The 27,224-nt window shown below is 39.8% G+C and overlaps 1 protein-coding gene across 2 annotated transcripts in view; it reads right to left on the minus strand.

The window, feature by feature from the left end:
- Window positions 1-27,224, minus strand: part of JMJD1C (jumonji domain containing 1C) — a 156,073-nt gene that overhangs the window by 95,467 nt on the left and 33,382 nt on the right. For both annotated transcript variants that reach the window (XM_032695473.1, XM_032695467.1), the window contains exon 2: window positions 10,074-10,238. In XM_032695473.1, coding sequence (XP_032551364.1) covers window positions 10,074-10,238 — 165 coding nt within the window. The remainder of the gene's footprint in view (window positions 1-10,073; window positions 10,239-27,224) is intronic.

The raw sequence follows: 27,224 nt of genomic DNA on the forward strand, positions 1-27,224 counted from the left end.
TTGTGTTAATAATTCACCTGTCTGTAAATAAGAAGTCAGACTTACTCAGGGTTAGATGATGTCTGCCATGTTTCTCTAGTAAAGTATTAATTTCTGCTAAAGGGTATTATTTTCAAACGAAGATCCATTCCCTAATCAATAGGAGCCTATTTTGATTGCTTACAAAGTCAGTCTAACAAATGTTGTTCTGAAACTGTTCTGCTTTCCCAAGACTTGATGTAGCCCTACATTTTCAGTTCTTTACACTGATTCACTGTCTCGTATTAAAGATATTCTATGTAACAGCGCTTTCATCAAGCAATACACACTAAATAAGACACGATACCTCAAAGAATTACCAGTAACCACTGTTGAGGTAATCTCAGGCTTTACTGCAAGGAAGAGCAGATGAGTTAAGGGAAACACACCCAAACACAACTCCAAGTATCACTGTATGTCCTTCCCCCATTTACGTGAATATTCCATGCAGTAGATGGTAGAAAACCAGAAGTGTTCTAAAACCACAGAGATGACAAAGTGGCTTCTCAATACCTGATAAATTTTAAAAAAATGAAATGGTTTCAGTGTTGTTCCATCATTGGTTTAGGACTGACATCATCCTAACAGGACACACGTTGCCAAGAGAAACACAAACATCTTCAGTTTAGGTTTTTGCTTTTTCTTTTAAGAAGTCATTGAAAGTGCCTTTGCCATTTGTAGCTCTTGACTCAACTTCCTGATTTGGCCAGCAGCTGGAAGGATGTTAATCCAAGGGTACAAGAAAGGAAGTGGTAAAACAATATGCTCTGAGCCCTGGGCTGTGCATGTGCACAGAGAGCAGGGATTTGGAACCCACCACAGACAACTGGATGTGGTAGGTAAATAAAACCTGTATTAAATGAGCACAAGAAACATAAGGGGCTTTACTACCTGAGTGTTTGTTTTTCAGAAAAATATGCAGAATAGTTACTTTGTCAAAAAATGAAGTTACCAGAAATGTTACGACACTAAAGATACAAAACACAGATTCTACCCCAGCTATTCTCCTCATGCAGGTTGAATACCTGAAGCTGAAAGGCTGCTTCTGAACTTCTTTCCTATGTTCAGTTTTCTCCACAGAAGTTAAGACAAATTTAAAAAGTAAACATACCAGATGTAAAACATCAAACTGTTGTCAGAAAAACTCCAGCAGCGTGTGAGGTTGTTGTAGAAATTTGACTTTTCCTGTCCTCAAGAAACTGCCATATATGAAGAGATTGCTCATGATAAATGTATCATGGACAGCCCATTTATAATGCTTTAGCACCTATGACAAAGAAGAAAAAAGGAGACAACTTTTTTCTCCAAGTACTTGATTTAGTCTGTTTTAGTGTAATTGAGGGCCTGCAACATCTGCCAGCAAAAGAAGTCTCTGTTAATGGCAGCTAACTATCAAGATCTCATTTCAAAATCTTTTTCAAACGCAGAGCCCTGAGAGCACAGAATGGCAAAATGAAACAAAAAAGATATGTAATAAAACAGAAGTGATCAATACAAATCAAGTACAGACTGCATAACAGGAATAAACAACTGCACTTCATTCTCACGTATACCCCTGCTTAGTTCACAAGAGCTTAGAGTGAACTACAAGAATATTTCTGTGTAACGGAGGAGGGAGTACGAGAGTGTTTACACACCCCAGGGGACATGGCCTCTGGATCTAACTCAAACTGAGGTGGCTTTAAGCCAAAGGACCAAAAAGGGGAGGTAGCAGCACTGTCCCTTTCAGCATCAGTGAGAGACCCTAGAAGCAACAGCTGCCTTGTTTATACGTCAGTAACGAAAATCCAGGTGGAGCTGAAGAATATGTTTTCTTAGTACCACCAAAAACGCTTCCTTCGGATTCTCAGTACTTTGCAAAATGCAGAACTTTTACCCTAAACCAGAAAAACGCAGGGTCTGGCTCTGACTGCAACATTTTCACTTCATGAATTTCACCTGACTGCAACATTTTCACTTCATGAATTTCACCTGGGGCTCCAATGTCTGAGCTCAGGAGAACACACACTTTCCACACAAGGCCCTGTGTCTACAGTCACACGTAACCTGCTGAAGTCCCTCTTACAGAAAATGTGCTTCACATTTGAGGTGGGTTCTCCACGCTGCTGTACCATTAACCTGGATATTGAGACTTCATACAGACTTCACCATTAAGCCCGGAAGAAACTGCTGGAATTCTGGGGCAGGAGAACCAGAAACTCATAAAACTCTAATTATGCTTTCCATAACTCATCTTCCTCAAGTGAGCATGAAGAGAGCAGTGCTGCAGTGCTGCACAGCTGACAAGTCATTAATGCACAGAAGCAGCAGTGGAGATTTGAACAGTGGGTGGCTTTTGAAATTAGCTGCCAAGTGGATTTGACAGGTGTAAAGCCCAGCTGCTCCTCCTGCCATCGTAAGGAAAACACTGAGCAGGAGATGGCAGATGGAATTCTTCTGGCACAGCTTTCCTCATTCTGGACACTGTTGGGATGGAGGACAAACACCTTGCTGACATACCTCCCTCACTGTACACACTCACAACAGGTATAGGTGAGGAGATACCTTTTATAAATGTTTGTAACATATAGAGAAAAATATTGTCTTTGTGTGTATCTCTCTATGTACACACACCTATAAATACACATCCACATGTATATACACATATTATAAATCTATACATTTTACACATAACTCATAATTTATATAAATAACAACAAATGGACTGTGAGTGATGAGTCTGAGGGAGACACACAAAAGACACTGCAGGCATTCAGTCATCTTCCAAAGTCCAAGCCCTGGAAGTTGAATTTCCAAACAACTGTGCCGAAATAACCAGCTGCACCCATCGGCCTGTATCCTACTCACCATGGCATCTCCACAGTTGAACTGATCTTTCTAACCCATTGAAATATAGACAGGTACAAAGCTTTGTTTTTTTCAGCACAAGGAAAAATTTTGTTCTCATAAATGCTACTGCAAAAAACCAAATCAAGTACTTCTGATTTTCCAGTCAAGTCCAGAAGATCCAGCATGACTCTTGGCTTTTACACCCACAGAAGCTGTGCAGCAAGTCAACATTGAAGCTGAAGTGTGAATGCAGTTCAGATACACCCACAAGAACTCCCATCTCAGGGACTGGAGTATAATCACATAGCAAACCCATCTAGGTTTCAGCAACAGTTATAAAAATCAATATTCAAGCATTTATCCTGCACTGAGCTCCCTGCAGCTGTGGCTTCAACTGCTCTGCTTCCAGTGCCGAGCTTGAACATGGAAACTCAGGAAGCTTTATGTCTGTCTTTTACAGAAAGACTCATAAATCATGGCCAGCATCTCACTGCTATCAGACTGCTGAGCAGAGCCACACTCACCTGGGTGCACTGCTCAGTTACAGCTGAAGGATGCTAAACAATACCTAGTTTTTTAACTGGTACAATCCTTGGAGAACAAGGAGAGGTGCTTTGCCAGCAGGGAAGAACCTGAAGTACAGAGACATCCAGGATGCTTTTACCAAACTAAATCCTTTCAAACAAAAAAGGGTCGCCATTGCTTTTAAGTGCAAGTTAAACAGGAAGAAAATTAAAAGTGAGCCTGCCATTAGCCAACACCTCAAGATAAAAAACTCTGGAACAAACAATGCAGTAGTGTGAAGTGCACAGAAAACAGCACTGCAGTGAGGCTTTCCATCCCATCCCTCATTTCCAGAGTGGGAAGCCACAGGACAACACCCATATTTCACAACAGAGCATCTGGGGAGGCAGATTCCAGTTTATTGCTCTTCATTTGGGGCATGTCCTGGGAAGGTAATGGCCTCTCCTTAGAAGGCTGCAGGGAGAGCAGTGACTCCCAGTAAGCAGCAGTTCAAAAAAGGCAAGTGCCAAAGTACACAGGAGGGATGTGGTACTGCCTGAGCTGATGTTCTGTGGGAATATCACAGTAACGTGCTCTCCAGTAAAGTAATCTTTGAACCATCTCCAAGTGCTGTTTCTGCATGTTGCTGTCTTTCACAACACAGCAAAAATCGGGTCATTTATGCTCTGCTGAGTCAGTTACTTAAATTTTCTCTTCCTCAAGCGCTAAAGTCTTCCAAGAAGTTGACAGCTTCCAAGCATTTTCTCCTCTGTTGTATATATTTCATCTTTACCCCATATAAGCAAGGTATACAAGCACGACAATTTTGATGCAGGGAATGGAGAAGCTGAAAAAATCCACTATTAGTTTTTGACTGTTTTCCCTGGAAGCTACAGCACTTCCTCCCCTCAAATTTGAAATATCCTCAAAGTTTTTACTTATTTTTAGGACTCAGGAGACCGAAGCCCGAGTCTTCTCTCTGCCTTACTTTCCATACACACAGTAATCCTTTGTGAATTGATTTCTTTTTACTGCTAAGTATTTTGAGTGTCTGCTGAGGATTTAATCACAGCATCTGACAGTGTATACCTCTATTTTTCATTGCGCAGAGAGAGAACAGGCTGCAATGAAGGGGGAACATCAGCAGTATCTACAGAAGCTCCTGACTTTGACAAGGATCAATCTGATCCGTGGGACCAACATATAAGAGAGTAACTTACTCAGAAATGTTAAAATTTAGATCATCCAGACAAGGAAGAAAACAAATCCTTGAGCAACTGAAAGAGTGGTAGTATATAACATTAGAAACAGGAATAACAAGGGACCTGTTCTACTTTCCATTATCATGCCAAAAATAAAGAATTTGATTTGTCTCAGACATCCCTGGAAGCCCTGTGGAAGCTTGTTGTTCAATCTGTGCAGTTTCTTCTTTAATCGTGACACAAATGCCAATAAACTGGCACTTTATAAGTATGTGCTTTATAATCCAGCACAATCAAGGCAGCTGAAGCAAAAATGCTGTCAAGCAAAAGGATTCTGCCACTGACAGCTGGGACAGAGGGGCAGGGAGGGAGGAGGGAAAAGGCTACATAAGGTCAGAGGACAAGTCTTATCTTCCACATGTCCACAAACGCTCCTGCTCTTACACTTCAGCCCCAAGTGCCTTGACACACGAACATATGGGCTCACTCACAGCCCCCCAGAACAAACACACCCACCACCATCCAAAACAAACCTCATCTCATTCTTCTACAAGACAACCTCCTCATTAGCATGATGGTCAGACTGAAGGCCCTCAGTCCCACATGTGCCACTGGCACTGGCCACTGTAAATCAGCTCCAGATTCTCATAATGGAAAAGAGTTAGTCATTGCCAGTGAAGATCCACTCTTTGTCCCTGGTTTTGCTATAAGCCTGGCTAAAGCCCCATATTCTTGCAGAGCCCTGGACAGGGTCCCAGGAAAGACTGTTCTCAAGCCACTGTTTTAGCAATGACTTCACTTATTCCAAGAAAGAGAGGACAGGCAAACAGACACATGCTCTTTTTTTTATTGCAGTGGGGAGGCAGACTAAGTTGCTCCTCCAGCCTTCCTGCCTTAGGAGATATGTTCAGGATCTCCTCATAAAAATGTATTTTAGCTTTTATCTATATATTTCTCAGAAACACACAATGGCAGAAGAACCAGTCCTTGCTGTATGCCAGGGTAAATCTGTTGGTTGGACAAGGTGAATACTGTAAAGCTAGTAAAGCAATATCTTCACCTTCAAGCAACAGTATAGTTTTTTCTGATTTATCATCTAAGGATTCTGATTTATCGTCTATGGATTCTGATTTGTCATCTATGGACTCATACTGAATTCACAAGCAGCACTGGTTCGTTTACAGGTATAACAACAGACAACACGTACTTCATAAAACAAGCCATACCCAGCAGAATGCAGGAAACAGCCTGAACCATCACCCTCCCAGGCACCCAGCTCTGCCCTGCCAGCTCAATGGACCATTCCCCACTCCTGTTTTTAGCATATTATACTGAGTCAAGCTGTTTCCTCCTTCGACATTTACCCTGCACAAGACCACCAGTTTCTTCCAGAAGGAAAAGGCCAAAATAAGATAAGATTTTTCCTTCTCTGTTCTACAACAGCCTCTTCCTTTCTTGTTGCAGAAGTTTCTCATGTGCACTCCCATTCAATGCATTCAATTTTCCTTACCTCCAATTCCAAATCTTTTCTTTCCAACCTCTTGTATTCTCCTAGATCCTTTACCTGAAAGTATAAACTTGCCATAATCTATCCATCTTAAACTCCTTTAATCATCACTGCATTTTCTATTCTTTCCCTTCCAGGATGGTGGAACATGCTCCTTAAAATGCTTGTGTGAAATGGCTTTCTTTCATTTCTATCTGTAAACCTCCAGTAATAAATTTTCATTCAAGCACATCATTCAAGTTTCCAAAACTCTCTTCTCAAACAAAATTATGAAGAAAAAGACGCTCGGTCCACACCTTCCTGTGCCTAAAAGTGAACTGCTAGCTATGTTTCTACCATGGTGTCCTCTCCTAGTTAGTCTATCACTTTAAACTTTTCTTTCACGTTATTCTGTTATTCTCTAAAATGTCTCTAGCTGCTTCTATCCTTTGTCCTCTTTTTTTCTCCCTCTACATTTTATTTCTAGATATTTTAACACGCAATTAGAGACACAGTAATTAAATTCAAACTGACAGCTCACAGAAGCATTCTGTTCTGTCCACATTAAAACCTTGGCTCCAATTTATCACCCTACCCACACATGTACTTCCATCTCCCCTCTTGGCTGCTGCAGAGATACCACCATACCCCTAAGACTTCAGACTGAATTATATTATAGGCACGATTTTATCACTGATCTCTAACATCCTAGTGCCCAAACTATTTCGACATCAGGGAGATTAATTTACTCCCCCTAAAATACAACTATTCTTTATCAACCTGCAGGTCAAAAATTTTTATTCATCACCTGAATTGCTTCAAAGTTGTTTCTGAGAAATTAAAAAACAATTTTTCCCTCATTTTTGCAGTACTCGTGATTCCCCCAAAGCCCATCATTTTGAGCCCATCACTCCCCTCTCTTGGTACCTTTGTGACATGCAAACCTGCTTGTTTTCCAACCTGAGGGGACGCCTTCACTTTCAGCACCTTATCTGGGCTACTTTTCTTAATCCCTTGATGTGGAAAGGCACACCATTCACTTCCACTACCTATACTGTTTAAGTTTTCAAAATCCATACTTTTGTTTTTCCCTATGCTAACTCTTTGGCCAGGAAGTTTTCTCCTGCACTGACATCTGTAAATCATCTCCATTACTTAAGGTAAACACCATGAGAGAACTAAATGCAGGGAATAATCTACCCCTCTTCTGTTACTCAGTTTCTAGACAAGGAGAAAGAGGCCATACTTCTGATTTCCTCCCTTTCTCAGGAGGGAAAGACTGACTAAAGAGCCTAAAATCTTAAAGCACAGTTACACAAGGTTAATGGATTCTGTGCTTTCAGGAACAGCTACACCTCAGGCATTCAGGCATTTTAAACCAGCAACATTTGTGACCAACTTGCATTCTAGAAGTTTTATCTATAAAGGGGAGATTCATCCTATCCCACAGTTGAGTGATAAAAGCAATCAGTAATTGTGAAGTACACAGATACTAACCAGACTGATAACTGCCCACAGAAAGCCCCACAGCAACTGCAGACCTTGTCTTCTGATTGAGCTTGAACACCACACAGTAAATATAGAGTACATAATCAAAGCAGAACATAAGAAATTTTCATTCACTCTACAAAAAGCAAAGATTTGGGAGAACTACTACACTTAAATATTGCTTTGCTGCATTTACATTAACATCCAAAATAAAGTGTACTAGAAACTTTTATTTTGATATGATTTCTTTTCAGTATAGTTCACATGCATGGGGAAGTCTGAGACATTCCCTTTAAGAACTACAGCAAGACTCAACTCTTCCAAAATGAGTGCATTATCACATCCACACTTGGGATTTCACCAAAAAAGTAAAATATTCCTATTGCTGTTTGGCAAATTAATTTTTTACCACTTTTTTCATGCTTTCCCATTTTAATAAGTCTTGTTTCAGAAAACAAAGGAAAGAAACACCTCACAACCAAAGAACACCTTCAGAGAGATCATCCCCTCCACTGCACCACAGTGTTCAGATAGTCTGGCAACAAAACCCTGAAGTTCCCTGGCAATTTGAGCACCTTCACTGTTCCCAGGCATGGTGTGCTCAGAGGAGCAATTGATACAGAGCAGAACCTTGGGAGGGCTCTGTGGAAGGCATCTGCTCTAACTAGAGTTAATATCCTGTATCTGCACTTGACTGGAATGGATGACTAGAGGGTTTGACTCAGAAAACAATTGCTAGAACATCTGCAGGCAGGCCAAGTACAAATGCTGAGAACTTGTCAACTTTAACATCTGGAAACTGTGACCCAACAAGCTATTTGAGCCTCACTTCAGCCGCTGTGATTTCAGTTTTTTAACTGCAAAAGCAGGAGGGAGATCTTTTGCAAATCCTCCTTTTCACACCTATCAGCTGCCTCAAGAATGTAAACACTAAAAAAGAATGAAAGAATAAGATGGAAGAAAAAAAAGTTTCTGCCTTCTGCTGGACCAGCACAAGTTTGATAGAAGTGTCTACTGGGAGAAAAGTTTGACTAAAACACTTTCACACATTAGCAAATTAAGACAAATTAATACTTATAACCTGAGGACAGGATCAGCAGCCAGACTAGAAATATACCCCTCCTAAACCCAAGAAGGATCTCTATCCTAGAGGGTGAGATGAAAAGCATGTAAAAGAGCAGAGTACTTAGATACCAAGTTCTAAGTTCCTAACAGGTCTTAAAATACCCATCTCAATCAAGGAGAGATGGGTGGCTTCAAAGAGCAAATGACATGACTCCCTGAAACTAAAAATTCTTGCTCAAGGATATACTAACATGAAACAGAAAACCTGCCTGTACAAGCAAACATGTGGATCAGCCTGTACATCCAGAAAGTTTGGCTTGCTTTGCTCCAGTACATCAGCACAGACAGACAAGCTGAGTCATGCAGGAATATTCACTGAGGAGGGGGTAAGTCCATCCTAAATCTACAGCTTTCTAGATCAGACAGCTTCATGACCTTTCAGCATGACTGTTCCAACCACAGCTCCAGAAAAATAATCACATGACGGCATTTCCAGAAGTCCATCCAGTGCTCAGAGGCAAGAATACGAAGGGTATTGAAAGGAAACAGACACAGCAAAAGCTGGAAGGAAAAAAATACCATCTAAAAATATCATCTAAATTCATTAGACCACAAGTTTCTAAAAACCCAAGACTGAAGTCACAGATATTAGGCTTAATATCAAATATATCTAAGACTGCCCTTCACCATTTTGACAAATTTGTTAGAGCCCCTTTTTACCCACCAGTCTGTGAGAAATCTTCCCCAACTCCACACATTGCAAATGATCCAATATAGTAGGTTCCCGAAATCTCAGACCTATTTGGCTCTTCTGAAGACTTTGACAGCACTACTAGTTTCTTTGGAGAAAAATGGAATACAAGTTTATTGCTTATTGGATTATCTCCTCAGATCCTGAGTATTCCTCAGGTTTATCCCAAGGCATGCCACAAACGCCCACAACCTCCCAGCAGTTCCCTCACAGCTTTAATGCTTGGGCAGCAATCCAGCAAGGAGGAGAGTCACAAGCACCACCTCATAAAACAGGCAAATAATTACCACTTACTTCATTAATCTTTTCTCATCTTTCTGAACTCTGACCTGAATTTCAGATACCCTCAGCTCCCACAGAGAAGGTACAAGCTTAAGGGTTTATTTTTCACCTTGGTTTGACTCCTCCCCAGAGCAGTAAGATGTGTTCCTGATAAGTTTATATTTGTAAGATGCTTTGACTATGTAAAGTGACATTAATTCTGTTATGTCACTCAGAGACCAGTTTTGCAGTGCTCTCAGCTGATTCAGAAAGCAAAATGAGTGACTACTGTCACATCACTCCACCCCTCCAACATGAACATGCTTTACTAGTATTTTCTTTTTCTTACCCTCCTACCACTCCATGCTCACCACTTTCCACCACCACCTGAGTAACCTAGGCAGCTTCCTAAGGACAGAATCAAAAAGATTAAAACAGTTCAGTAAATGCAATTGCTCAAGTATCTTACCAATGCAGGCCATTGAATTTGTTTGATCTTTGATCCCTGAGTCTGGCTTGGGTCCTTTCTTTTCGCCCAGACCAGCTGGTACTCCACCAAGAAGGTTGCAAAATCTTCATAAACTTTAACCCACTCTCGTTTTTCCCATTCAAGGTCATCAAATTCCACGTATACCTGGGGAAATTTAAGAAAGGAAAGGACATACGTTATTGCATATACACAGCACTTTTGAAAGCACATGTTTAAAACTTTAATGTAAGAGTCTTTTATAATGCATTTTAATGTTATGGTATTGAAATTATATAATCAGTACCTGCATACCACAGAAGACATTTTTCTTGGCAGTGCAGTTGTGCTAAAGGGAGGAGAGTTACGTTTGCTAGAACACTACCATTAACATGGAACATCTTATCTCATTAATGCAAAGTATTACATCAGGTATTTACAAGTAGCATTCAAGTAATACATATGGCTGTTTACACATCAGGAAGTTTTAAGAATAATTCTCATTCTCAGTTCAAACACGTGTCATGTAATACAAACCAACCAAAGAAATGGTTTTAAGGGCAGGGGGAAAACAAAGCCATTTGGAACAGCACCAGAAAGGACATCCTGAGCCTGCAGACTCTACTACTACAAGCAAACCCAACACAGCACCTACAGACGCAGCTCAGTTTCCTGCCATTGCTGTCCTGGAATCTCACTCAAAAAAACCCAAAACAAACAAACAAAAAACCAAACCAACAAACAAAAAAACCACAAAAAAACCAAACAAAACCCAAACCAAAACAAACAAAAAACCAAAACAAAACAAAAAACCAACAACAACAAAAACAAACAAACAAACAAAAAAACACCAAAAAAAAAACCCTCCGAACAAAACCAAACCCCAAAACAAACAAGCAGAACACCACAACCACTTTTTGTTTCCAGTCAAATTTATTTGGACCCAGTTTGCAACTATTTGATCTTAGGCTATCCCCCATCCCTCCCCAACACATTCTTAGAGAACAAACACACCTCCTCCCCTCAGCTGCACTCACCAAGCTAAATCCCCCAAACCTTTTGTCTCCTCTTGGGAAGGGAAGAGGGAACTCAAAGCTATCCAAAAGCTACCTACCTCACCAAACATGACTATTCTAAAACCATTACATTTCAAAACTTACAGAATTCATTTTAAATTAAAAAAAAAAAAAAATCAACATAATAAGTTGTCCTCTTCTCCAAATTATGAGAAATTTCCTAAGAAAAACCAGCTGGCAGCACACAAAAACGTCACTGCTTGTCAATGGGGAACTGGAGAAGAAGGGAAGATGCTTTCCTACCTTCCTGAATTTCAGCTCTCTGCCACACACAAGAGAACTTCTCAAACTGGAGTTTCTTCCTCTATCTGCTTTTGAGAACTTAAAATCACTGTCACAGAAATATTCTTCTCTTTTAGCTCTGGTTAATTTAGGCCTGCAGCATACTTCCTCGTCTAGACTTTGTGTCTCACCCTTCCCAAACGTGTACTACATAGTGCTCCTCCTCATCTTGTCCTTCTCCCTTATGAGGGCACAACTTAAATTTGCACCAAGCCACTTCTCACTCTTGTATCAAAATTCATCATCCCAGTTTTCCCCCACAGATACTTTTAACCCATATTACTCCCATTCCATTCCTGAACACCTTTTCCCTTCCCTCTTTAAAGCACCAGATCAAGATAACTTATAATGTATCTTATGATATATCTTTTATATATATAAATCATATCTATATATATCTCTTAAGTATATATAATATCTTTTATATAACCCAGATGACTGGGTCAAGGTAGATCAGTTCAGTTGTCTGCAAAAAATACTGTTCCTCCTTCATTTTGCATGGGCAGAGTTTTCCCTCTGGATTCACCACCTCTGGATTCACCACCTCAACATCTGGAATTTCTGCCATTTGCCTGCTGCCTCTCCTCCCACATTTCAATTACCCTGGCTGATCAGTCATCTCTGCATCACCCTATTAATCAACACAGCTACTCTTTTACCTTTTCCCTTTGCCCATTTCCCTCACTGAAACTATCAGGAAACTACTGCTAGTCTTTGTGGTGGTGTCAGAATCCGCCCCACAGTAAGAGTCTGCACCTAAAATGATCCTCTGACTTCAACTACCACCTGTTATGCTAACAAAGCAAGGGGAAAACAGCAGCAAAAACCCAAAATTAAAAATTGGAAGTTGACCCCTTTTACCGAAAAGCACTTTTTAATAACTTAATTTCTATAAATTAATTTTAAAACGCATAATAAAGTTGCAGAATAATAATTTCTTAATGAAAACGAAGTTAACAGCAAACAGAGTAATGCTTTAAAGCACTGGCAGGAAACCACATCGTATCTCAAATCATCTTTGGCAGCAGTATCTTGTATTTGCAGCTACTTCAAACCCTTATGGAGATACATTTATTTCTAAATTTTGGCATTTGATCAATTGTAAGACAACCTTCAGTGACAGTACAGTCAAAAATCATTCTCTGAAGTCACCTTCCTCCTGGCCTCTCCTCCTGCAAATTCCACTTGATTTTTCTGGACTGGTCAAATAATTTTATTTTAGTATCTGGAAAGACACTTCCCTTGGGTAATCCATAACAAGGTGTAAGAGGTTAAGCACCAGACCTCACACAGCAGCAGATTTTAAAAAAGGAGGCAAGGGGAATAAGTGAATAAATATTTCTGAAAAACACAGATAAGTCTAAGGCAGAGTTGGCAGTTTAGCAACAGCCACACTAAAACATACTGTATCTCCTGGACACTGGCCAGAACTTGTGGATAACTGTGACACAATCTAGTGTTTGTGTGTGAGTTCTGCACCCCAAACAAACCAAAATCCGGTGCAAGGGTGGTGGGAGTTCCAGCCCCGCTCTCTGCAGAGTCTCCTGGCACCGTATAATTAGATCTTCAAAGGAGCAGTTCCAAGGAAAGTGGAGAACGGAGCGTGGCACAGAGCCAGGCTGCCAGTGCCCAGGGCACCATATTCCGCCTCTGGTACGATACACACACCACCTTACTTGGGAATTACTTCTGCCAGCTTTCACCACCCTCAGGTCTCCATGCCAAGGCTATTAACTATCTGCTGCCTTTTCAAAGTTCATTTTGGAAAGGCAGAGGCAACACAGGCAAATGCAGAGCCCAATCATTATCCATTCTCTGTTTTGCTAGGAAATTAATTTTTCCAAACAGTAAAGCCTCTGAAGAACACAGGCTTCCCCTTTCCCTACCACATGGAGACAAGTAGGATCCCAGGCAGCACAATTTATGAAAGGGAGTAAAAAGGGGAGAGGATGAGGAAAGGAAGCGATCCAGTAACCTATGCCAACAAAATAAAATGTGGAGCCAAAGTTAGACCCTCTAAGGAGTGTAAAGGCTGAAAATACTTAATCTTTTTTGCTTCACTGACAGAACTCTGTACAGCAAGAAACTCTACCACATTTGCCTCCCGAAGAATGAATGCTGATTTTGAGATTTTTCAGCCAAATTTTGGTTCCTTGCCTTGTCAGCTGTTTGTGAATAGATATTATATGTCTGTGTTCCCAGAGTGGTTGAAATACTCTCACCACGTATGCATTCACTTGCATAAAAAGGAGAAATTCCCACTGGGATGATATTATATTTATAATTGGCATCAATGTGCTAATTTTGTAACTCACTGCTATTTTCCAACAGGAAGCAGCATAAGCTTTTAGCATGCTTTTCCAAGTAAAGCAAGACAACAAATTTATTTCCAATGGAGTCAGCCAAACAATTGCAACAAAATATTGCTGTTTCAAAGCCCAAACACAACAACCATGGTGAAATTCTCTACATGCAGCGCTGTGATCCAGAGTTTTCCAGTCACTTCTGCTCCAAATAAACAAGGTCGACCAAACGAATCCTGAAACACTTCAAAACTGTCAGGACACCAAAGCTGATTTCCAGCAAATTTGGCTCAAAATGCTAAAAAGCATAGTTCATGCATCTTTCACTTTCTTAAAATGGTGAAATAGCAACCAAAGACAGTAAGAGGAATTTTTGTTTAATAATGTTGCTCCTTGCTACCAAAATCTCCTGAGTCTTTCACATCAGCATTTCACAGTTGCTCCACATTAAAATAAGTCACTAAAAAGAATTTTAAAATGCATTGGCACTGCCCATACAGCCTAAAAGCACCTGAAACAGCTGAAATAATGGCAATAGATTGGTCTTAAACCATCAAACATTTTAGGATTAAAAGATGGGGTTTATTGCCTCCATGTATTCTTAAAAATAGCCACTGCAAATCAGACATGTTCATTCACTAATACTTGCAGTCTAGAAAGTATTTAGCTTTGACAAAGAAATATTTAATGTACAGTGTATTTTTAATCAGGGGCGAGTAGACACTCACAATGCCAGAGTAAGTCTTTAGAAGACCTGAAAATGTTCTTGACAAAACTGGTATTCCACTATTTAAGGACCGTAACAGCTTGTCTCTAAAATGCAAGGGCCCTGCCTCTGACTCTCAAGCCTAGAAAAAGGGCTGTAGAATCAGATAGATGTTTTACAGGAAAGAACACTGGAAGCTCCTTAAAAGATGGGACAAATTAGTACTGTGGGTTATTTTATGCTATTTCAGCACTTAAAGTAAAATATGAAATTGTTTGGTCAAATGTTCAAATCTGCACATCTGTTTTGATTACTTGTGCAAAGTAACAGAAGTTTAATGACAGAAAATCTAATTTTCCATTACATGAGGAGAGAGAGTTCTGCTACTTTCAGATGAGCTGTGGAACTCCTTTACAACTCCTCGAAGATTAAATCCTGTTTGACATACCCTACTACCATGAAACTTCATGCTGATATAATTCTGAAAATCTAAATTCTCTGTTTATTCAAAAGAAAATGAAATGGGTGTAGTATCCCAGAAGCAGTCCTCAGTTGTAACCTGGAAAGTTGAAGTGTACAAAAAAGAGACTAGTTCATTACCTACAAGGTATTAAGCCTCTGCTGCTTCAAGATTCACAAACTGCTTGGAAAACCTCCTTATTTCTGTGGCATAAAATGGTTCTGGGCCTGTCCAGTAGGAAAGGATCAACACTTCTAAACCACTGAAAGACACCACCTAACAGCACCCAACTACAGCTCCTCTGAGATGCAGAGACAAGTCCTCTAAAGCCATTATTCTCATTACTGAGGGAGGAATAAAACCTGCAGCCTCGGGATCATCTGCTCAAAATTTGTACAGCTATAGAGAGGAGCCTGTGTCCTTGCTGGACACACAGTGACAAGCTGAGGACACACACTGCCAACATGACTAAATACACTTTGTGGGAGGCAGAATAAAGAAAACAACCTGACTAAACCAGGTACCACTCACTGGGAGACACGTCAAATACGTGCCACGTGCAGGAGGGAACAGCACCAGATGTAGCCAGTACATGCTCTAATAAACATGGATTTTCCAGGTAGCTTCCCTATATCAAGCTTTAAAACATAAAAATCCTACGAACAGAGAGGGCCTTGAAACAAAAACAATTATTTATTTCCAGCAAACAGTAGTCTCAAGATATATTGCGGCGTAATAAACACAGAAAGGATCCACATGTACAGTTCATGGCTCATTTACAAGCCCTAATTCTGAAGGCCCTGAAATGCATGCTTGAACACTGACAATAAAGTAGCTTTGGCAGAAAAAATATTCAGCAAAAAATGGTTGCAAAGCTAAAGAAAAATACCAGTACTATTGCAACAGCCAGCTGCAGCCTGTCGCTTGAATTGCTAAGCAACCAGCACATCATGTAGAGCACAAAGCAGAGGTTGAATTAAAGATAGAATTAAAAAACCATCCTTGGATGCCCCAATACCATCCTTATAAACAAAGAAAAACATAGAAAAGCATGAAGTATTCCATCATAGCAACAGTTAACTAAAGTATACACATTAGACAAAACTTTCTGGCCCTTTGGGCTTAAAAAAAAAAAACAACAAAAAACCACAATCTTTCAAATTCTCTTCACCATCACACAACGTAGGAAACTTTCACTACTCCTAAATTTCTTAATGTTCTTTTCTAAAAACAATTGTTAAACAGCAGACATACTGTGGAAAGCCCACACATTCAATTTAAAAATAGGGGGATTTTTGTTTTTGAATCAGACATGATTTTAGATAAGGTGAACTAAAAGCCAATTAAAAAACTTCAGTGATTTAGATAGCAAGTTAAAAGCAGTTCATATGTGCATATACACACATTTTTATTGTTACACTAAAAAGACCAACACCTGTCATATAGTAAGGTTTCATTATAGCTGTCTCAACTTGAAAAAATTTAAAAATTTAATATATACTTATTTTCAATGCAAATATTTTCAATTTAAAAATATATATCGTTTTAAAGCGTATATCTCTCACCTGAAGATCTGACTAAAAACAATTAAAACATACCTGCCAGACAATTCAAAATACTAATTGTTAATTGTTCCATATTAATTTCATATTTAGTAGACTTTCAGTCAGTTTTTACAGTATAACGGCTCATTAATGAAGACAAAGTTGGTCTGGTCAGCTGTCGAACATAAAGCACTAAAGGAGGCTAAATTAAACTGCCTGGGGAAAGGAATAGGTCACTTCCTATCAGAATTCATCATCTGCTGTTGTTCCTCATCCCCAAAATCTGAGTTAGCTGGAAACAGAAATTTACCTTTCTTGAGGCAGGAAACTTAAGCAAACCACCCGGCTGCAGCCTTAGCAAGCAAGGTATGGCTGTAAAGCCACTCCTGGGCAAACAGGAAACTTAAGTCCTCCTGAGACAGGCTCAACACACAAAGCTGGAGCTTAAGGAGATGACCAGGACCTGAGCAGAGAGCTACAGGTACTTGAGCTTTTCTGATGTCTCTCTCCAGCTGAATAGCCCAAACCTGAACCGCTGCTAAAGAGAATCAGTGGAAGTGCTAAAAGCACAGGGCTCTCCCTATTCCTACCAAGACAATCCCATTAGCCAGAACAGCTGTCTTTCCAGGGTTCAAAGGACTAACCCCTAGATCAGACCTGAACCTACAAGTATTTATCAGCACCTATCCAGACAGAGGTTCAGTCTGCTTTGTATCCTGGTAGGAAAAGTGATGTCCTCCCAAATCCACAGTGCAGATCCTGACATTGTACTTTGGAACAGCAAATCTGCCTTTGAGGAGAAACAAAAATGAGATCATGCAAGAAAAGTGAGGTTTTGAGATGAACTTTTGATAGTTGTACTTTGAAATCCAGACTAGGAAGAAAGACACATCCACATCCACATCATTCCTGGGACAGCAAGCCAAACAAACCAGGAGGGGGCTCACAAACAATTGCCCTTGTGTCAGATAACGCCAGGGATACCAAAAAGACATCAGCAAACCTTGAGCACAGTGACAGAACACCAGAGGAAGCTGGTCAGCAGATTTTGCTTGTACCAAAGAAATTTTCTCAAGGCCTAGCTAATACCTACAGCAGAAATTCCATCAGGCAGCTGCACACGGTTCATTGCTTTCTTTGGTCATCTTACAGGAATCAAGAGAACTATGGAGGAATATTCCAAGAGTAATCAGGAAACCAAGAGAAAAATTCATCTGCCAAAACCAGACAGTATGTTGGAATTTTTATAAATTATTGTCAACTACAAAATGGTAATTTTCTGTGCTCTGATGACAACACAATATTTGCTCTTGTAACAAAGGCTGTTAACCTTCAGCAACAAGCCAATCAAACAAATCTCAGCAAGCAAATGAGAAAATAGTAGTAATAGTAATAATAATAAACTTCAGAAGCAAGACAAAGCTTTAGTGAAATATTTATCTACTTCATTGATTATCTGCTAAAGTCTTTGGAAATATTTTCCAGATGTTTTTTCCTTTGTAAGAGGACTATAACGTTTGAGTAGGAAAGTTAGGAGCACTGTATCAATTACTTCAAGGTTTTCTCTCTTATCAGAGAAGAACATGTTACAGTTTAACGGTAACTTGCTGTCCTCTTTCCTCCACTTCACACGGTCTCTATAACCACACTCTGTAAACTGTTTCTCCCGGTCCTGCCTAAACCCCCCTCTAAACAGTATAATAAAGACAAACAGTTTCTGAGGTCTTCCTAGCTTAGATGCAGAGGTATTTCCCTTTTGCTGTTGTGTTCAATTTTTATTTTCTGGAAACCTTATCTCTTTTAAGTCTTTTCCTTCAGTGTTGTGATTCAGTGCCATCTCACAAGCTGGATTACGGTTTTGCTGTTTAAGAATCGACTACTTGTTACCATTCCAGCCTTGGAGCTTCAATCTCTTCAAGTCATCTTTCAAAACTACACCTTTATTTCCTTCACGTTGTTGACACTTCTTCACACTGGAAAGTCATCCAAAAAAGTCCCATATAATCTTTCTGATGCAGCTAAAACCTTGAAGACTCCTGCTAACAAAGTCTACTTCTTTCCTACAGATTAACTGCAGCATTAGAGAAGAAAAGTAAAATCTGTACTCACAGTCTGAGGCATCAAAGAATAAACATTTCTAAGGTCTATATGATCTTCTTTATTTTTCCATTTGATACCAGACTGCAAGGCTAGACTTTACAGAGAATAACTGGGCCATTGCAGTTCATAGTTCACCAGGGCATAAACACCCACAAACTGGGATCAAAGATCATTCACCTCTGAACTGAGTGAGGTATCTCCAACTATTACTAAAAGGCCAGATGAGATTAAGAGCAGGGCGGGTGGCCCATGGGAGCTAAACATGACACCAGGAAACATCCTGCCAAAGTTAAGCAACATTCTGGGAGCAGAAGAGAAATATAACCATGCCTTCCTGGGTTTTCAGACTGTCTAAATCCACATCCTCAATCTCCTCTTTGCCATAATGGCCACGCCTGAGTCATAGATATCTGAAGTTTGAGGAAAAAAATTACAACCCCATAAAAAATACTTAAACTATAAAGAAATACAGCGGCATTGTAAGTAATTTAGGCAATCATCTGTTCCATTTCACAGATTTAAGGAGGTGTTTTACATCAGAATGCAGACCTTGGCAATGTGCACAGACCATTTGGTCCCAACTTAACCAAGTACTGCCTTTGGTCAAGGTATTTCAGAAGTCTTCTAAAAGTCATTTGCTTATGTTTGGGTTTTTTATTAAAAACCAAAACCAAAATAAAACACCCCCAACTTCAGTCCGTGACACTGAGCTGGGAGGTTCTGCCCTCAGTTCCTGACACCGGGCGAGGGGCAGTGTCTGTGCCCGAGAATCCACACCCAGAACAAGAACACAAATCGCTTCAACCCAGCACTGCCTGCCTTGACCACAAATTCCCTGGGAACTGAGATTATATTTACATGACACCCGATGTCCTGGAGAGCGACTGGGGGTGGGTTCTCAGGTGCCACCGAGGTGTCGCAACACAAATCAGGCTGGATCCCAGACACACAGAGGAGCAGCTCCCCTGGCCAGCCGCCCGGCTCTGTTGTTGCAGCTGCTAAAGCCACAGCGCAGGAGAACTGCTTCAAATAAACAGAGTTACTGAGGCGGAACAGTTTCAGGAATACAGGAGTGGAAAGCACTTAAGGTTACAGAAATCAGACATGATACCTCCACGAAAATTCTCTCTTGGTGTGTTTGCCTTACTGCTGTTTTTCAGAAGGCACTTTTGCTCTCTCGTCTAACATTGCTTTTCATCCCATTGCTATACACAATAATTTCAGAACAACTTTCCCCAGATTTTTAGCATTGATCTGCATTTGCAAGTTTATCTTCTGAGGAGCTCCTTGAATTCCTATAATCACTTACACTTAGATGCTAATCAGAAACTTTAAAAAAAATACATGAATGTAAGGAAGTAATTTTTTTTTGTAACAAAATTTCTCAAGTATGTGAGGAAGGTCATTTAACCTTTTATATCCTAAGTATTACCTAATTTATTTCAGTGCCACAATTCTCCAAACTACAGAAAAACGTTTGACTTCTACTTTAATTGCACGACTTTTTTTAATAAAAGCTTACAGCATAGCTTTTTTTAATTAAAAACTGTCTCCAATATACTACAATTCACATAAAAAATAAGCGAAGAAAAAGCAGTATTATGCATTTTCTGCTCTCCTAGTAATTTCTTGCAGAGATCTTTTTAAGGAAGAACAATGGATCCATTGATAAGACAAACAGAACAGATCCAACAGATAACACAATCAAACCCATAATGCTCGGGCCCAGAAGACATAAGAACAAAACATTGGCAATGAGTATACATAAAAAGCTGCCTAATGAACCAAATTAATAACTGTAATTACAGCATTAGCTATCTCTGGGTAACTTAGAAGTGAAACACTCAGACATTCCCTGTCACAACAGCAAGGATAATATTTTTGAATAAATGTTATTTTAAGGATGATTATGATGATAAATTAAAAGAAAGTTTGATTATGCACAATGATTTTACAGACTATAACGATAAGAGTTGTGACTGGGATAAAAAAAAATGTCCTCCCTGCACTTCAAAATGCATTCTGCAGAGAGGAGACTAAAAAAGCATTAATTCAGAACTGTACATCATTTTCTCACCATCTGCGCAAGTTTCTGGAACAAAACAAGTTTTGCTGTATGTCCAGGGCAGCTTTGAATGCTAGAAATTATATGCTAGATACAATAAACATAGCTACTGCACTGACTCTGATATTTATAAAAGTTTATTGAATTGAACAATTAAAATGTGACACCTGAAACACAAATATGAGGGCTGGTACTCTTCACCTCCTCTTTTCTCCTCTTCATTTCCCCACTATCATCTTGCTGATTTAAAATTAAGATACAGTTTTTTGTTTCTCCTCATTCAACCATTGCTATACACAACAATTCCAGAACAACTTCCCCCAGATTTTTAGCACTGATCTGCATTTGCAAGTTTATTTTCTGAGGAGCTCCTTGAATTCCTATAATCACTTACACTTAGATGCTAATCAGAAACTTTAAAAAATAAATATATGAATGTAAGGAAGTAATTTTTTTGTAACAAATGTTAACACACCGCACCTACTCCAAGTTCTCTGAATCAGGAAACAACTTGAAAACAAACCAAAAAAACTCCACAAGCTGCAATACATTGTGCACCTACAGTTACAGTTATAGAGAACACAAGCAGGACTTTTGGGGAAAAAAAAAAATCAAATAATTAAGTAGGGCCTTCATGACCTCCAGAGGGAACTCAGGCAACCACATTCTTCCCGGAGTGAACTTGCATTTGACAGTTCTCCTGTATTATGATAAATCAGTGCAAGGGGATACAGAGCCTACTCACGTCACATTTGTTCCCATTCCCCCAGGGAACAAGCAATGAAATTACTGTTCAAGTTAAGGGACACAAGTGTTCCCTTCAGGAAAGTGGACACCCTGCAAAATGATATTTTTGACTAGAATCATCAGCTGCAGAACCATGAGCGGTATAAGGTAACCAAAGTTCTCATTGATAAAGAAGTGAATCTGTTTTTAAAACATACCAGGGAACAACAACTGAGGTTTCCACCTTGCTTTACCAGATGCCTTCTGCTGTATGAACTCCTGAAAATCTGGATGTTCTAACAATCAGTCTCATTTCCCTGTTAATTGTATGTATAATATACCTTGTGCTGCAGTGAACTTACTGTGTCTAAGAAAGGAACAATTACTCATGTGAAAAACTCCACTTTGCATTCAAGACAAAAATGCAGGATGGAGAGATCTGTCTCCTGCTGTCAACAAACATTAACACTGCAATGAATTAAAGGAATATGCAATAAATACCTTTGAAAGTAATGTTCTTTATTGGCTTTCTCACAACTTTGGATTCATTTATGTCACTGTGATACAAATAACTCACATATCGTCATCTGTTAAGAGTTTTAAACACAGCCAAGACCTGCAATCATGCAACTGCAACATACTGTGAATAGATAATAGTTGCCAGCATTTCAGACAAATACATATACCAGTACTTTTATTCAGTGAATGTATGAAAATTAATTGCATGGAGAGGGGTGAGGGGGTAAAAAGCCATGTTTGTCTCCCACGGATTTCACTTCCCATGAAACTGGTAAGATCAAGATATTTTATTCCCCAGTCACTGCATGAAAAAAAAAAAAAAACAAAAAAACAAATCAGGAAGGATGCAATGACATAGCTAAAACCTATTTCCTCAAGTCTCTCTCAGGATGGGAAGATCACCACTGATGAACGAGACAAACATTTCACCCACTCAGGGAACCAGTTGAGTTTCTCCCATTTCCCACTACCTCATGTTTACAGCAGGAAATGAAGGGTGAATAAACAAGAGGCAGAAGTAACATTAAATGTGTTACATACAGGCAAAGACAGCTTTGCTAGTTTTGCTCATGAGAAGAAATCTGAATATTCCTTATATCCAAATAAAACTTAAGATGATTTGGTACATAGATTATTAGATACCAAAATGAGCTGCCAAGGAATTTTGGCACAAATTCATGGGAATTGCAAAAATAAAGAAACATACCTGACAAAGTTCCACAGCACTGAAAAAATTAAGTGTTCTTGAGCACTGAGAGCAAAGGGCAAAGATTTCCAGGCTTTCTAATGTGTGTGGCTTCTCTTACCATCACATCCCTTCCTTTCTAATGCTGATACTTAAAAAAACCCCAACATGTTTTCACAGGACACATTTTGCCCAGAGTCCACGATGGCAGGACTGGTTGTTAAGAATAACCCTTGCTCTCAGTACAGGTTGTTTTCTTACGTGTTTTCTGCACCCAAGATGCTAATAAGAAAAAAAATTTAAAGCCCCACCCAATCCAAACAAAATCTTTTAAAAAAAGCACACGCATATATGCAGGATGCCAAGACAAGATCAACCCTTCTGCAATTGATTTTTAAATTTAGAACCAGAAATGGTCAATTTAGTAATTGTATCTTCTTCATATTAAACATCTAATCCTTTAAATGATTATTCTTCCCACATGCAACACACTGAAAAACAATTGCAGAGCTCTGAGGAAAGCCAGCACCTGCAGGAAAGGGTTTAATCTGGCAACTGCTGGTGTTGTTGAGTTATTCATCACATAAATCTCTTATTAAGTCCCACCTCTTTCCTGTAGTTCCAACCGTTGGAGTTTGAGAAAACAGACCTCGTTTCATGCTAAACTCCCACCACTAAGCAGCTGAATCTCCTACATTACTTAGGATACTGTTCGTGAGAGCAGACTTCACATGGAGTCATGCAACATCCTGTTCCAAGCCAAATGCTCCAGATGGGATATGTTTCACTGCTGCCTCTCCCTCCCCAGCTCATTTAAGCTTGTTCTTTTTTCTTTGAAAGCATTTATCCCAAACTGATGCTGTAACAGCATGCTAAAACTGACCTTTTAAGAAAAATAGAGACAACCCAAAATTTACTTAAAATCCAAAAGTCTTTACTACAAAAAGAAAAAAATCCACACCACTTAAATTACCAAAATATTTGCGTTAGCTAACCAATTAGCAAAAGTATGCATATAAGAAAACAAATCACTCGATGCAGCTCTATACTGCAGGAAAATCTGCCCTGTTTCAGAGAGTTTACTAATCATTTAAAAGCTTAACATTGTCACGCACGTTACTAATCTAATGGAAGTTCTCATCGACATAACAAGGAAAAAACTGTCTAGTCTGCTGATCACTCTGAATGCTGGCAATTGCTCAAACATCTGCTAAAGGTCAGATTTCCACCGCATGGAACCAATCAATGAAGCTACACAACACTCCCAGCGCCATTATAAGTGCCAAACAAAGACCACTGTTTTACATAAGCAAAGAAACTCAGCCTGAAATCTTCCAAAACACTACCAGCAAAGTCCTCGCTCCCATCCCCACGCAGCACTCCCCTACCTGGCAGTGCCTGTAAAGATTTATTCTAGTTTTGCTTTTTAGACCAGATACCGAGTTACTTAATGCTAGACCATTTTTCCACGTTGTTACATAGTGGGCAGCTGACACCACATAGAGAGAAACACCGCAGAGGAAAAAAATGAATGTATATCCAAACAAAACGGGGTTTTGTTTAAATGTTAATCATTATAAAAGCAAAGTTTCAGAAAACTGAGTATTGACATATTTGGTGCCTTTGTTTCAAACTCGGTGCCTTCAACAAAACCCCACCGAGTTCTAAAAAACAGCCTGAAATCATAAAATTCTGCCCTAAAATCCTTATTAAGCAACCTCAGAAATATAATCCCAATATCCTAACCGATTAGGGAATTGTTGGCTCCTGCTAAAATCAACAAGCTCTATATTTCAACAGCTTATCACATGTCATAAAACCAGCTCTTTAGCAAGAGTCCACACAGAAGGAATAAATGATCAATTCCAATGCTGCTGAAAAGCTGAGCTTGTTCTATTTTTACACATAAAATGCTATGTTATATTATCTGGCACTGATTTACAAGAGGAGCCTTTTGCAGACAGAAGAGAAGGGCAAAAAACAAAGCAATCTCATGGAACTTGGGAATTATTTATGTTAATTGTTTGTCACTAAGTGAACAACTACAAACTACAATTTTAAAGCTTATTTTATAAAATAAGCCCCGCAGTGCTCTCAGGTTGCTCCAGACCCCCAGCCCTCCTTGCCACAGCTGGGACAGAGCGACCAAATGGCCTCCCAACTCCTCCTACAGAGGAGCTGCTCCCTTGGCAAATCCCAGCAGAAGCGCCATGCCAGGAGTCAGTGCTATCCAGGGTCAGAGGTGTGATCCTGTGGGACAGGAGACTGACACAGTGGGCACAGGACAAGGGACTGCCACTCCCCCAGTGCCACCTGGCTCACTGCAAAGGGGCATCTCCTGACAGAAGTACAGGTTGCTCCTACAGGTACCCACAGGAAGTTTTAATGACATGATAAAAACTGGCATTATCCAAGGCACAAAAAGGAAATTACTAAAATTGAATTCAAATACATCTCTCAAAGGAAAGACTCTTTGTTGGTTGGATTGGAGTTCTTTTTTTTTATTGCTTTGTTAAAGCTGAACAGCAATAAGACTATGGGATATTCCACAGAGATAGTTATTTCTCTGTACTAGTTCCACTTACTCTTTGAAAAATGCCTTCAGCTCCTCTGAGCAGCCTTTTTTCCTGAATGCTTCTTGTCTCATCTAGCTGTTAAGTATCTGGGCTGATGCCATATTTGTGGGATACTTAGGGGTAGAGTTTTGTCACGCTTCAAAAAACAGAAGGCAGCCCCTGAAAGGCCTATCAGTATCCAGCTGTCTCCTAACCTTCAACCATTCACCCAACTCTCCCTTCAAGGGAAGCCAGGAAAATGAACAAACATCCGTATGAGATGCTTCAGGGAAGAGCACCACGGCCAATAAAAGTTCTGTCGTGCTCTGTGTTTCTTTCAGCAGGTCTGTACAAGTTGCCATTACAAAGAAGTTTCTGCAAATTATGTTTAGAAGCAGTTATTGCCTATAAGGGAATAAGTTGCAACACACATTCAAGCAGCAATTCAGTATAAGGACCATAGATCAATGACAGCTTGCAAAATTTGGGTGCTTTTATATGCAAACGTTACCATTTGCATTAACATACTTGAGTACAGACTTTATTTAAACCGATTCTGTACTCAGGAAGCAGCCTGGCCAGGTGGGAATACAGAATATATACTCAAATTACTGTATGAACCTAAATTACTGACATTAGTTCACATCTCTACACGTGTATGGGAGAGTATTAGTCTGGAATTCCTCTTACACTTTAACAAAAGGCAGGACAAAGGAATGCTCAACTCTCACTACTGACGTGGATATGTGTTACAGTCAGCAGGATTTACTTTTGGGAAAGCTACCAAACAAGGTTAATTTCTCCAGGTTTCTAGAACGTCCACCTCTACCTTCGAGAGGATGCCAATTTCCAGGGATTTTTTCATGCCATATTAACTTCACAAAGCAGTAAGTTAAGACAGAAAGTGCCCATAACGCCCGATAAACATGAACTGCACATGCAGAGGGCACCTACACCACCTTTACTGATTGAGGGTTCAGCTTGGACATTATCCAACAAGTAAGGAAGAGGGATGATGTAAGTGAGCTAGAAGATGTGTAAAGACCAGTTTTATGAGGGCAGGCCAACTGCCAGAGCATTTACTTTGAACTCTATGTTACTGTGGCTACGACAGCTTAAACCCGGCTCAAGTACATCTGCTCTGCACTGCAGGGCACACACAGAGACTCGACAGCTTGCTCTGCTTTCCTCCAATGGGAGTCACTCCGGCTGCTTTTAGGGAATCCACTGAGAAGCAAATTATTTAAGTAGTCGGTAACAACCCTCAGTAACACACGAGTCACAATGTAACCTTGTAGCTCAAGTTAAAAAAAAAAAGCTGCCGAAATGGTGCTTCTGCGGGAGCTGTACAGCGAGTGACTAACCCAAGAAAGGCACAACTAGGTCACCATTAGACATCCACTATCCCAACTTCAATTAGTTGGGAAGGAGTTCAGTACTTAAATCTTGGATTTAAAGCTTCTAGTCATGCATAACTATGGTTATCCCCTACAGAATTACAGCACTTATTCATTCTGTACTTCTTTTTTGAAAGAATTCTCAAAAGTTCACTAGTTCAAAGTATGTAGAAAGTTCTTTAAATATGTGCTACCAGAATTGCTGCCCAAATCATCTCCATACATGTATATTTAAGATTAGTATCTTACAGTTTATTCAGTGAAATGGAGAAAAATTTAGATTTAGCAGCAATTTTCTCCCATGACTGTTCAGAGAATGAAGAATAATGCTCTCCAGAGAATCTCTCCAAACAATTGCCCTTTTTCCACAACAGCTGCCATTTACTTATACTCTCAGAAGGACGGATGCCATGGGCTGCCTCTCAGCAAAGAATAACTGTTACCTCGCTTTCATCCTTCCTCAAAGTCATCATCCATATCCCTACAGATAGGAAGCCTCTTTCTCCCCTGGGGGCAATTGGCTTCATTCCCAGTAGCGAAAACAGAAGGCAAGTAGTGGCCATCTTTGTTCAGGCAGTTGTGGCTTCAGCCAGACTGAAAAATGAGAAGTTGCAGCACAATGGAGGGAAATGGGCTTTTAGGATCCTTCTGCTAAAAATTTATCTCAGTCCTTAACATCCTCAGACCTCCTGCATCTCAAATGGCCAACAAGATGGACACACAGAAGGAGGAAATA

Source organism: Chiroxiphia lanceolata, chromosome 8 (assembly GCF_009829145.1).
Source record: "Chiroxiphia lanceolata isolate bChiLan1 chromosome 8, bChiLan1.pri, whole genome shotgun sequence".
NCBI lineage: Eukaryota > Metazoa > Chordata > Aves > Passeriformes > Pipridae > Chiroxiphia > Chiroxiphia lanceolata.